This window comes from Macrotis lagotis, chromosome 8, assembly GCF_037893015.1.
Source record: "Macrotis lagotis isolate mMagLag1 chromosome 8, bilby.v1.9.chrom.fasta, whole genome shotgun sequence".
Taxonomy (NCBI): Eukaryota; Metazoa; Chordata; class Mammalia; order Peramelemorphia; family Peramelidae; genus Macrotis; species Macrotis lagotis.
Genome location: NC_133665.1, coordinates 176,814,859 through 176,827,760, shown reverse-complemented (window position 1 = coordinate 176,827,760; position 12,902 = coordinate 176,814,859). Strand labels below are relative to the sequence as shown.

The 12,902-nt window shown below is 43.9% G+C and overlaps 1 protein-coding gene across 6 annotated transcripts in view; it reads left to right on the top strand.

Annotated features, from left to right (window-relative positions):
* Positions 1–2,036: 2,036 nt before the first annotated feature.
* The window catches only part of FLNB (filamin B), a 148,356-nt gene continuing 137,490 nt past the window's right edge, over positions 2,037–12,902 (top strand). For all 6 annotated transcript variants that reach the window (XM_074198884.1, XM_074198883.1, XM_074198882.1 and 3 more), the window contains exon 1: positions 2,037–2,332. In XM_074198884.1, coding sequence (XP_074054985.1) covers positions 2,041–2,332 — 292 coding nt within the window. In that variant the 5' untranslated portion in view covers positions 2,037–2,040. The remainder of the gene's footprint in view (positions 2,333–12,902) is intronic.

Sequence of the window (12,902 nt, the reverse complement as noted above, 5' to 3'; positions counted from 1 at the left end):
CAATGTGGGAATCCTTGATGTTGGAAGCTTCCCATTCTGTTTATACTTACTTCAAAGAAGTTTATTTTCTGGAATTCTCCCCACTGAGGCTGGAAGGGCTGTTTAAAATTTTGACACCACTGCAATTCAGTTCAGTTCCACAAACACTGAGAAATGTTGTCACCTCTTGGTATTTGCAGGAAGCCAAGGCACACAGGATTTCAGAACTGGCAAAGACTTTGGAAATTCTTTGTTCCTGCTGAGGGTACCACCATTCTCCTAGTCACTATAGTTAGAATCTTGAGTTATTTTAAAATAACTTTTTAAAAAAATATTATTCATTTCTAAAATATACAGTGACTTACATCAAATTTATAAGGTTACAAGTCATTCCTCAATTGATGAATGGTCAAAAGATATGAACAGGATAATGAAGACATTAAAGTTTTATATAATCATTTGAAAAACTGCTTCAAATCATTACTGATTAGAGAAATGCAAATGAAAACAACCCGAGATTCCACTTCACACCAATCACATTGACTAAGATAACAAAAAAGGGAAAACAATCAATGTTGGTGATGTTGTGGGAGGATTGGGGCATTATTGCATTGTTGGTGGAGTTGTGAACGGATCCAAACATTCTGGAGAGCAATCTGGAACCATGCTCAAAGAGCAATAAAACTGATCATACCCTTTGACCCAGCAATATTCATGTTAGGGCTATATCCAGAAGAAATCATAAAAAATGGGAGAAGTCCCATATGTTCCAGAATATTCATAGCAGCTCTTTTTGTAGTGGCAAAGAAATGGAAATTGAGGGGATGCCCATCCATTGGGGAAATGGCTGAAAAAGTTATAGTTTATGAATGTTATGGAATACTACTGTTCTATAAGAAACCATGAATGGTTGGATTCTAGAGAAGCATGGAATGAATTACAGGCACTGATGCTGAGTGAAGGGAGCAGAACCAAGAAAACATTGTACACATTAATAAAAGCATTGTGAATTGATCAACCTTGATGGTTGTAGCTCCTCTCAAAAGTTCAGAGAGCTAGGACCAACACGGGAGACCTGCTATCGACAATGCTATCCACATCCAGAAGAAAACCAAAATAAAATAAAACCAAAAAACCCCTGAATAATCTGAATGAGCATTACATTCGCTTTTAAAAATTTTCTCTTTCATTTTTCTTTCTTATCTCATGGTTTTCTTTTTTCTCTCTTAATCCTAATTCCTCATCCAGAAAATGACTAATTGTTAAACACAAATGTGTATGTACAATGTTCACCAGACTGTTCACCGCTGAGGGGAAAGGGATGGGTAAGGAGGGTGGAAGGAGATTTTGTAACTTAAAAGCATACATATGCAGATGGATGGATGTTGGAAAAATAAAATAAAAAAGCAATTGAAAAAATTAAAAAGCTTACTGATCAGTCAACATTAAGTATTTCCAAAATCGGAGAATAAAAAAGAAGAGGCACTTCATTCTTTTCTTTACAAAAGTGGAGGACCATGGGTGTGGAATACTGCCTGGTGGATAAATAAATTGGTTTTGATGAAATGCTATTTTTTTTACTCACTCATTTTTTTTTTAGATTTTTCAAGGCAGTGGGGTGAAGTGGCTTGCCCAAGGCCGCACAGCTAGGTCATAATGAAGCGTCCGAGGCCGGATTTGAACCGAGGTCCTTTTTTAGAAAGGTTTTATGTGCGTTTTGCAGTTTTCCCCCGTTCTCGCCCCGTCCATCCTAGATGAAGCCCCGGCCCGCGGTCGGGTGGGGGGAGGGGCTGCTCGGCTCCCCGCCAGAGGGCGCCGCGGAGGCGGGGGCGTGTCCGGGGCGTGTCCGGGGCGTGCCCGGGGCGGGTCCGGGGCGGGTCCGGGGCGGGTCCGGGGCGGGCCCGGCGCAGGCGCAGGCGCGGGCCGGGGCAGCCCGGCGGGGCCGGCCGGCGGGGCGCCAGAGAGCGCGGAGCGCGCAGCCGTGCGTAGCCTGCGGAGCCCCGAGCCGCCCCGAGCCGCCCCAGCCCCGGCCCCGGCCCCGGCCCCGGCCCCGCCGCCGCCATGCCCGTGACCGAGAAGGACCTGGCGGAGGACGCGCCCTGGAAGAAGATCCAGCAGAACACGTTCACGCGCTGGTGCAACGAGCACCTCAAGTGCGTCAACAAGCGCATCGGCAACCTGCAGACCGACCTGAGCGACGGGCTGCGCCTGATCGCGCTGCTCGAGGTGCTGAGCCAGAAGCGCATGTACCGCAAGTTCCACCAGCGCCCCACCTTCCGCCAGATGCAGCTGGAGAACGTGTCCGTGGCGCTCGAGTTCCTGGAGCTGGAGAGCATCAAGCTGGTGTCCATCGGTGCGTGCGGGGGGTTGAGGGAGTGCGCCCCCGCCGGCCCGAGCCCCTTCCCCTCCTGGGGAAAATGGAGGGAGCACCCCGAGCCCGGGCCCCGCCGGATGGCTCGGCAGTAATTTTTTTGCAATAGAAGCATTTCGGTGGTTTTCCAGTTACGCAGACGGTCCGGCTTTGAGACCTGTTGCAAGGACAGGCCCGGACCCGCGGGGTTCCCAAGCCTCTCCCGAAGACCCCCACACCGGGGGACCGGGCGCCCGAAATGCTGGAGCTGGGCCGGGGAACCTTACAGAATTGCCGAGGTGCAGGGGTTGAGTCCTCACCCTGCCCCCCCCCCCCCCGACGGCAGATGCCCGCTCCAGCTATCTTGGGTCCTAGCCATGATGCCCATGAAGAGGGCAGCCCTTGCCACGGGGGGGTCTCCTGGCTCAGCTGGCCGAACAGAGAGACTCCTGGCCTCGAACCACCCCACCCCTCCCAGTCCCTTTTCTCCCTCTCTAAAGCGGGGCGAGCAATCCCACCCCACTGCTCGGCTTCTTGAGAATGTGTAAGCTGAAAGAACTGCCACATGTGAACAGCTTTCATTCAGACCCTCTATTTTCATTCTTAGAACTATTGGGTTTTTTTTTCTTTTTTGCTTTTGCAAGGCCGGGATTAAGTGATGCGCTCGAGGTCACACAGCTAGGTAGCTACTGTGTCTGAAGAGGGATTTGAACTCGGGTCCTCCCAACTGCCCCACTCTGATTCTCTACTCAGGGACTTTGTGAGACATTGTGGGATGAGGCTCTGTCTTTGTAGCCTGTAGGTGGTGCAGAAGAGAGGGTGCTGATCCAAAGGCGCGAAGACCTGAGTGTAAATCCTGCCCTTGACAGCCACTTCCCACCTCTGCCAGTTTCCCTGGCAGGGGAAGATGATAATGACTTTGTAGCATTTGGCACTTCCAGGTCACTTCTTTTATTTGAGCAGCTGTATTTATAATTTTGTAGAGAGTGAGAGGGTAGAAGATAAGGAGAAAAAAAATATCAATGCCTTTCAGGCTAGAACTGACTCAGTTTCCTCATCTGTAAAATGGAGCTCAAATGATAGCAACTTCCAGCCGGTAATCAGCCGCGTTAAGTGCTCTGCAAACTTTAAAGCACTGCATAAATGATATGAAATGGTCATAATGCTGGCTGTTTCTCTTTGTTATCATTCCTTACGCTGGAACTGGTTTGGGACTCAGCTCTGTTTTATCCATAACAAAAGTACTGTGAGTATGGGATGATGCATTTCCAGTTTTAAGGCCCTTAGACAAAAATCTGGCCCATCCTCTTTATTTCTCACTTGGGGAAACCGAGCCCCAGGAGTGCTTGGTGGTCTAGAGGCAGAGGCTGGTTTGGAACCCCGGTTTTCTGCGGCTTTGCCTGGTGTCAAACTAACTTTTTGTTGACTAAGGGAACAAAAGTAGCAGCTTCCTATCTCGGCCGAGTGGAGACAGGACTTGAACCTAGCTTCTCTGTAGCTTTACCCTGTGCCCGACTGGCTTTGCTACTCATTTTCTACAGTAGCGGTTTGCTAACTTTTTGTTGGATAAGTAACAAAAGTAGCAGATTCATTTCCTGTTCTCTGTTGACTGAACTTGAAAAAAAAATAATGTAACATTCCTATCAAATACTAAGTAACAGTTCAGATGCGAGGCCGCCCTTCGTGGAAATCCCTGTCATTCCAATGGCTACGTTTAGGTTAAAAGATAGAGAAAGTGGGCGGCTGGGTCACGGGCCCTGGAGTCAGGAAGACAGAATCAGACACTTAATCATGACCTAGCTGTGTGGCCTTGGGCAAGCCACTTAACCCCATTTGCCTTGCAAAAAAAAAAAAAACCCTAAAAAAAAAAAAAGGAAAAAAGATAGAGGAAACATAAAATTCCTAATTAGGACTTTCCTCCCTGCTCTATCCTCCAAATTGCCAAAGAAATCTGCCCAAAACCTAAGACTATTGTTGTGCTCCTGCTCCGGAGCCTTCTGTGAATCCCTGTGGCTTCTAGGTTAAAGGACTATTGAGATTGGCATTCAAGGCTTGCTTTATTTTCGGTGATTCTTCTTTTTATATACTGTTTTATTCCTCCCAGATTCATTTGCTTTTTTTTCCCCCATCCCTCAGATTTAAATCTAGAACCATTTCTTCCAAGTACCATGTCCTCATCTTTTTGTCCTTGTCTCCTTTCTGACCTTCCCTAGCTGAAAACCCATTTCTTCTCTTCCTCAGATTTTTTTTTTAGGTTTTGCAAGGCAAATGGGGTTAAGTGGCTTGCCCAAGGCCACACAGCTAGGTCATGATTAAGTGTCTGAGGGCAGATTTGAACTCAGGTCCTCCTGACTCCAGGGCCGGTGTTCTATCCACTGCGCCACCTAGCCACCCCACCTTCCTCAAATTTTGCTAAAAGTTTTTTTTTCTGGATTTCTCATTGGTTTTTGCTTAGCTGCAGTCATGTTATCTGCCCCTACCCTCAGGAGTAGAGTGGAAGTTCTTCCAGGACTTGTTTTGGGCTTCTTATTGCTACTATTAGAGCATAGAGAGTGAATTTTCATTTGGGCCAGGAATAGTTTAGAATTCTTTTACCTTTTATTTTTAAAGGTATTAAAATTAATTTGTAAGGAAAGAAGTCACATTGTGAGATTGACTTAACTGCTATGTAGAATGATCTTTTTTCATAAAAAATATTTCTTGCTTCTCAAAGAATCCAGACCATTCCAGACTCTTTAAGGAAGCAGGGTCAAATTACCTCTCCAAACAGAGCTGGGTGCAGTCCTCTGATGTCCACCATACCTGTTATTTCTCTCAATTTCTTCCTACCTCAAAAACCCCCCAAATGTGGAAGGTTCAGGTTTATCTTTTTTGCTTTTTTGTGAGGCAATGGAGTTAAGCATTAAACGTCTAAGCCTACATTTGAACTCAGGTCCTTCTGACTCCAAGGCTGGTGCTATCCACCCAGTCACCTAGTTGCCCCTCTGGTTATCTTTCATGCAAATACTCTAAGACAGTTACAGCGAATTGGGTGCTGAACTTGGAGTCAGGAAGCTCTGAATTCAAATGCAGCCCCAGCTACTTGCTACTTTAACCTCTACTCAGTATTCAGCTGTAAAATGGGAATAACAGTAAGACCTGTCATTATTGTTGTGAGACTCAAATGAGACAATGAAACCCTAAAAATGCTGCTGTGCATTCTAGACATCATCACCTTCTTATAATCTGGCTTCATGACAATAAGCACCACTCCTGGTAATCCTTACCTGCTTTCCTGTGATAGACTTCATTATTCTATCTATCCCATCATATAATCTTTTATCTATCATTATTCATATCTTTATCATTGTACATTGAATATATATTTTCCCTTATTTTATTTTTTTTTTGCATATTTTTCCTTATTTTAAACTAAGAAATATTAGGCAACCAATGGCTTACAAAGTACAAAGGTGATACGAGGGATTACAAAATGTCTCTACTGTCTCTACTCTCAGGAAGTTTCCTTGTGCCAAATAAATGGAGAATAGATTAAGTTTTTAAGAGGTACAAACAAAATGGTACGGAAGTTCAGAAGTCCAAGCAATCAGTCTGGGCCTTGGCTGGGCGGGTGAAGGGCATGGTGGGGGAGAGCAAAGGAGTGACTCCTGAACTGGGCCTTGAAGAATTCCAAATTGCAGCAGGTAGAGGTGAGGAGGAATGACAGTAGTGCATGGTGGGAGTCAGGGAAGTCCAGGAGCCTATTTTCTGGATCAAGATTATAATCTTGCTTACTTGGAATGTATTGTGCTTGAAATGGAAGGACATAAGCTAGGGCTAAAAAGATTGGTTGAAACCAGATAATGCAGGAATTGGAACTTTAGACTAAGGATTCTCACATTCTGTTCATCATCTATTGTTCTAAGCTAAGTATCCTCAATTCCTTTGGCTCGTCTTTGTTGTATTTGTTGTATAAAAATATATTTATTTAGTTTTATATATATTGAAATTTATTTTTTAATTTTTAAAATTTTTAAATGAAATTTACTTTTAAAAATCAAACTCATCTATGCATATTTTTAACATTTATTAATATTATGTTTTATACCAGAACTGTGATTTCTGGTGGTAGAATGGATAAAGTACAGGACTTAGAGTCAGGAATACCTGAGTTTGAATCTTGCCTTACATACCTATTAGCTATGTGGCCATCCTGGCAGTATCTGAGCAAGTCACTAAACTGCTGCTTGCCTCAGTTTCCTCATCTATAAAATGGTGATCACAATAGTACTCACCTCCCAGAGCAGTTTTTTTTAGGTTTTTGCAAGGCAAATGGGGTTAAGTGGCTTTCCCAAGGCCACACAGCTAGGTAATTATTAAGTGTCTGAGACCGGATTTGAACCCAGGGACTCCTGACTCTAGGGCCGGTGCTTTATCCACTGCACCACCTAGCCACCCCCCAGAGCAGTTTTAAGTGGCAAATAAGAAATTTGTAAAGTGCTTCACAAACCTTGAAGTACAAATGTATATAAATCTGTAAAATGTCTACTTCTGTTATCATTGTTACATTGAGGTCAGGGAGCTTGTCATCAAATTAACCCTACTAAGGTCTTTGTCATATTAGCTGCCATTTAGTCATGTCTCCTCCAATCTGTCCTCATGGAATTGATTTGTTTTTAATCTAAGTTAGACACAGATCTTTGTTGATTTTGTACTTGACGGTCTGGTGTACCTCTTGAAATTTGGATTCTGTCTACAAACACATCAGTTCTGTCTCCCCACATTTGATAATCGAGCCTTGTGTTTGGATTCTGACCCTCTCACTCTCTACTGAGATGACTGACATCCATCCATTTGTCATCTGGTTTTGTTTAGTTCGCTAGGAATCAATCTGACAATCCCATCATTCAGCCCACATCCTTAGACTTGTTCCTCATAAACCACTTCCGAAAGCTGAAAGCCTCAGTTTCTTTCAGTTTTCATTCAACTTCGGCAGTTCTCATTTAGAACTTAAACATCTAGCCATTTTATTTTTAACAGCTAATAAAACGCTGCAAGTAAGTAGTAGTGCAGACTTTTAATACCTGAGTTAAAAAAGGCTGTTAAATAGAGGAAAGTAGCCAGCATTTGGGCCCAGAGGATCCGAGTTCAAGTTCATACCCTACCACTGTGGCCTGAGTAGTCTGATCCACAGAAGGCAAACATGTGGTCCTCTTCCCACTCAGGCTCACAATTCTCTCCAGTTTCGTCTGAACCAGATTAAAATGTAATCAGGAAGTATTTCACGAAAGAAATAAACAGATACTAAAACAGATAACGTTACATTTTAAAACTGAATCAATATGTGACCCCCAAGGATCTTTATGGACAGATTAGTGACTTCTGTTTCTATGGGATTTTGACACCTCTGGTCTAGCCCAACCTTCTCCTCTTAAAGAGGAGGAAGCTGTTTGAATCTCTGGCTGTGCATTACCGTTTTTTGGGTAATTCTGCTGCCAAGTCATTTAAAACATTCCAATGTCAATGGGATTTAGAAGTACAAGGGACCCTGGAGATCAAACAGGCTGACCTCCTTATTGTACAGACGATCAAACTGGCCCAGAGTCAAACAGATAATCCATGTCAGAGTTGGGATTTGAACCTGGAACTTCTCGTTCAGAAACCAGCACCCTCTACCCCCTAAACCTTTGTCAGTCTTCTGTTTATTTGTTTTTGTTATTTCCGTGCTGGGTATATTGCTAAGCCACAGTGGGGACATAATGAATGCTCCTTGATTGATTGATGGATGGCTTCCCATCAGACTCATGCTCTCTAAAGCTCCATTGAAGAAAATGGGGGTGTTTAATTTATGGAGGAGAACTTTTGGGGACACAATAGCTAACTGCAGATATTTGAAGGGTTTTCAGGGTATAGGAGAGGGATCGGAACCAGGAGCTATGTGGAGAAATCACAGAAAAAAAAATCAGCTTGATGTTTTTTATCAGTCATCATCAGGTAATCCAAAGTAGAATGTGCTACTTTAGGAGGGAGCAGGGTTGCTCCTCACTGGAGGGCTTCAAGCTGAGGCTGGATGACTTTTATTGTTATCATTGAGTATTTTTTTAGTCATTTCTGCCTCTTTGTGACCCCCTTTGGGGTTTTCTTGGCAGATACTGTAGTGGTTTGCCATTTCCTTCTCCAACTCATTTTACAGATGAGGAAACTGAAGCAAATAGGGCCAAGTGCATTGCCCAGGGTCACACAATCACGAAGTGTTTGAAGTAAAATTTGATCTCAGGTCTTCCTGACTTCAGGCCTAGACCTCTTTCTGTCTGTGCCACTAGCTGCTTTGGGATGACCCTGTGGGTATGTTGCAACAGGTTATTGTGTGGGTTGGACTAAATCGGAATTCTTAATCTGGATTAGTTTTAAAATGTATTTTGATAACTGTATTTCAATATAATTTGTTCTTTATAGTCTTATGTATTTTATGCTTTAAAAAATATTATTCTGAGAAAGGTCTGGAGATTGGGCTCCCATTAAGTTGTGAGCTGCTTGAGGTCAGGGGCTGACTTTTGCCTCTTTGTATCCCCATCATTTGGTTTAATATTGATCGAAGGCAGGGAGGTGGTCCAGTGTTTAGAGCACTGGACTTGGAATCATGCTGGCTCATCTTCATGAGGTCAAATCCAGACTCAGACACTAACTGTGCAACCTTGGGCATGTCACTTCACCCTGTTTCCTCTTAGTTTCACTACTTTGCCAAGAAAATCCCCAAATGGGATCACAAAGAGTCAGACATGACTCTGTGAACCCAAAGGTTTCACTCCATTGTCAAAGGAACCCAGACTCAATAAAGATTAAGAACTCCCAAGTCCCTATCCAATGGAAGATTCTGTGGTCAGACTGAGAATATTTAATTTATGACCAGCTTTGGATCAGGAGAATTCAGGGTAAAATTCAGCTGACACCCGTTTTTTGCTTTAGAGGTTTTGAAACTGGGCCTTTATAGGTGGGGGTTCCTGGCCTGTTTGTGATCAGCACCCCCCCCACACACTTTAGCTACTAGTGTGGAAAAAAATACTTTGGCCCAAGGAAAAACAATGGTTTTTATTGATTAGAAAAGTTAGGTGTGAGTTGATCTCTGTTGGATCCAATGAAAGCTCGAAATGATTGAAATTCTGTTTGTTTCAAGCTGAGTCAGCCTTGGCTTCTTGCCAGGAGAAATATTGAAATATAGGATCTTTTTCTTCTATTTTCCCAAGAGCCTTCGAGTTGGCCTCTAGCACATTCACTTCATAAATTGCAGCCCCGGCAAGCTCTGCGGCCAGGAAGGGAGGTAGGGGCGGTATTTTGGTCAAGAACATGTGGAGAATGAGTGGAATGAACGGCTTTGTTTGAATTGAATCTTGTGGCTGTGGGTGGTTAGGGGTGGTCAGGCTCTGGTGGATGGCCTTTTTCCCAGCCAAGATTTTTCTTGTGTCCTGAGAAGAAATCATTGTCTTCTACCTTCTAAGGGATTGATTTTGTATCTTGCTAATCACATGTTATTGCCTCTGAGACATTGCAGAGTCTTGGACTAGGCATGGTTTTCTAACATTGATATCTTAAATAGTTCTGGACTGATTGGTTCTAGAACAAGAAAAAGAAGAGAATGGGTGACATGTTGCCAAGATGCCCGATTTTTTTTCCCTCCTTTTATGCAACCATTTCTCCAAAAAACTCAACCATCCCTGAAATGGGCTGCTTCTTAGAAAGTCTCCTTCCTTTTGAGTACACTAGGGTCAGAGGAGACCTCAAAACCCATCCTGCTCCTGTTCTTTCATTTTCCTAAAGAGAAAATGGAGGTTCAGGGAGGTTTTGACCTTGTTCAAGGTCACCTTAGAGAAGCTCCTGACCCCAGAGCCAATCAATGGTCCTTCATTCGGAGTGGTCTCTTCCTCTTTCATTACTGTTATAGTCTAAGAGCAGCTAAGAGGTGCAGTGGGCCTTGGAGTTACTTACCAGTTGTGTGACTTTGGGCAAGTCACTTAATCTTGATAGCCTTGCATCCAGAGCCAACTCCAGTGGTTCGATTCATATCTGGCCACTCGACCCAGATGTCTCTGGGGAAAAAAGAGACTGGTGACTTAGCACAGCCCCCCTCACTCAAATCCAATTCAGGTGCTTGCCATGGTGTCACGGACTTCTTTGAGAATGAAGGAGAACCATCATTCTTTGGGATTACTTAGAGGGGCACACCAGGTGCCCTTCCAGGACTTTCCAAAAGTAGATGGTTAATTAGTGACTTTTGTGTTTAATCCAAAGCTTTTTCTCCTCTAGGTTGTAGAAAGGTGGAAAACTTAGGGCAGATTCTATGACTTTGGTGAAGTAGCTCAAACCCTGGTTAAGAAGAAAATTAATAAGAATCATATTGCTGGAAGGGGCCTTCAGATCATCAGAGGAGGAATAGAGGCAGAGAGCTTGTCCAATTCTCCTGACTATCAATCACTTGGGCAGTCCTTTTGAATGTGATTCGCCCAGAAGTGATTCATAGGTTCATGAACCTGGAGCTGAATCTAGTCCTCTCATTTTACAAATGAGAAAACTGAGGCACTGCCATGTCGACTCCCGTAGAATCCTAGAGGCTGTGTGGACCAAGCTACCTCTTTTTGTCGGTGAGGGAACTGAGGCCCAGAGAGATGGTGAATTACTCAAAGACATCCAGGTAGCAAGTATCAGAAGTAGGATTTGAATTCAAGCCCCTTGACTTCAAAGTCACTCCATAGCTCTTTCTGCTGTGGCCTTTTTTTTGAGGTTTTTTTTTTGTAAGGCAAATGGGGTTAAGTGACTTGCCCAAAGCCACACAGCTAGGTAATTATTAAGTGTCAGAGGCCGGATTTGAACTCAGGTACTCCTGACTCCAGGGCCAGTGCTCTATCTACTGTGCCACCTAGCTGCCCCTGCTGTACCCTTTTGATACTCTTCTTATACATTCAAACTTGATTTAAGATGAAATAGAAATACTTCCTCTGGCAAACCTTTCTTCTGTTTTTGTTTAGCTTCTGTACTCTCTCTCTCTAGTAAAAGGAAATCTTGAACTGGAGTCATTTCTCTAGCCCTAGACGGAGTTATTTCTGGTTTCCTTGCTTTTGTGACTCAAGAGCCTGAAGCTAAAGGTCACTGGTGAGCGGCAGTGAACCCTCAACCTGGGCAGGCAGGGAACTTGCCCGCCCCACCTTCGCCTCCACTTCTCCCATCCCCCTTTAAAAAGTCCTTTGGAACCCCAGTCCACAAAGAGCAGATGCCTTCTCTCTATAATTATGGGATCTTAAATTGGAATGGCTTTGGGTGGGAGGGGAGTGGGTTTGAATCGACATGTAGGGAAATCTTTGTTGACAGCTGCCACAAGCTGATCCCTGGGCCAGAAATGACCTCACCCTTAGCTTATCCTGTTCTCTTTAAACATTAACAGGGAGTGGGTATTGGGAGGGGGCGCTGCTGCCTTAGAGCAAGTGGACTAGAAGCAAAGATGAGTTCGGTATCTGGACTTTTATGTGAAAGACCCAGCTGGTCTTTTTTGGACTTGAGTTTTGCTCTTGGGTAACAGTTTAGCACATGGGGTTCCAAGGACACCAGGGTAGACTTTTAGTAAGTGGGGAAACTCAGTTCTTTTTTTTTTTTGCAAGGCAATGGGGTCAAGTGACTTGCCCAAGGTCACATAGCTAGGTAATTATGAAGTGTCTGAGGTCAAATTTGAACTCAGGTCCTCCTGACTCCAGGGCCAGTATTATATCCACTTTGCCACCCAGCTGCCCCTGAATCTCCGTTCTTATAACCTTAAATGAAATATTTCCTTTTGGGAAAATTTAGTCAAGTCAACCTTTATTAAGTACCTACACAGACCAGGCCTATTTATTAAATACCTACTAAGTGCCAGAGATACAAAGACAGGTCAAAGAAAGAACCTGCCCTCAGTGAGCTCCCAGTCTAATAAGGAGACAGACATACCATGAACTATGTACCAACATACTGTTTAGAGGAAAAATAGGAAATCAGGGAATGGACAAAAGGCCTCTTGTGGAAGGTAGGCTTTGTTGAAGGAAACCAAGAAAGGGAAATGAGGAAGGAGAGAATTTCTGGTCAACCTGAGAGATGATGGAGGAACAGCAAGGATGCCATGGTCACTGAATCCAAGCATAGATGGGTGAGGTAGTAGAAGTAACTACAAGAAGTGAGAAGGGTAGAAGAAGACTGGAAAGGTAGGAAGAGGGTCTGAAGGGTTTTAAAAGTCCAACTGAGGAAAGGAGCACATTCCTACCGTCTCAGTAGCTTAGCTTTTAGCCACACTGTGCTAGCTTCCCCTAGGACCTATTGCCTCATGGTGAGGGTATTATAGATGTTAACACATTATCTCTGTTCTTTCCAGTCTTGTCAAAGGTACAGAGAGTCCTAAGGTCTATTCCTTCATTTTACAGATGAGGAAATACTCAGGAAAAGGCCTTGCCCAAGGTCACACAGTTAGTAATTGTAGGAGGGAGGATTTGAACCCAGGTCCTTTGCCTCACCTGTACCCCAAGTCCTCAAAGGAACCTTTATATTAACATGAATTCCTTTTTTTTTTTTACATAGATAA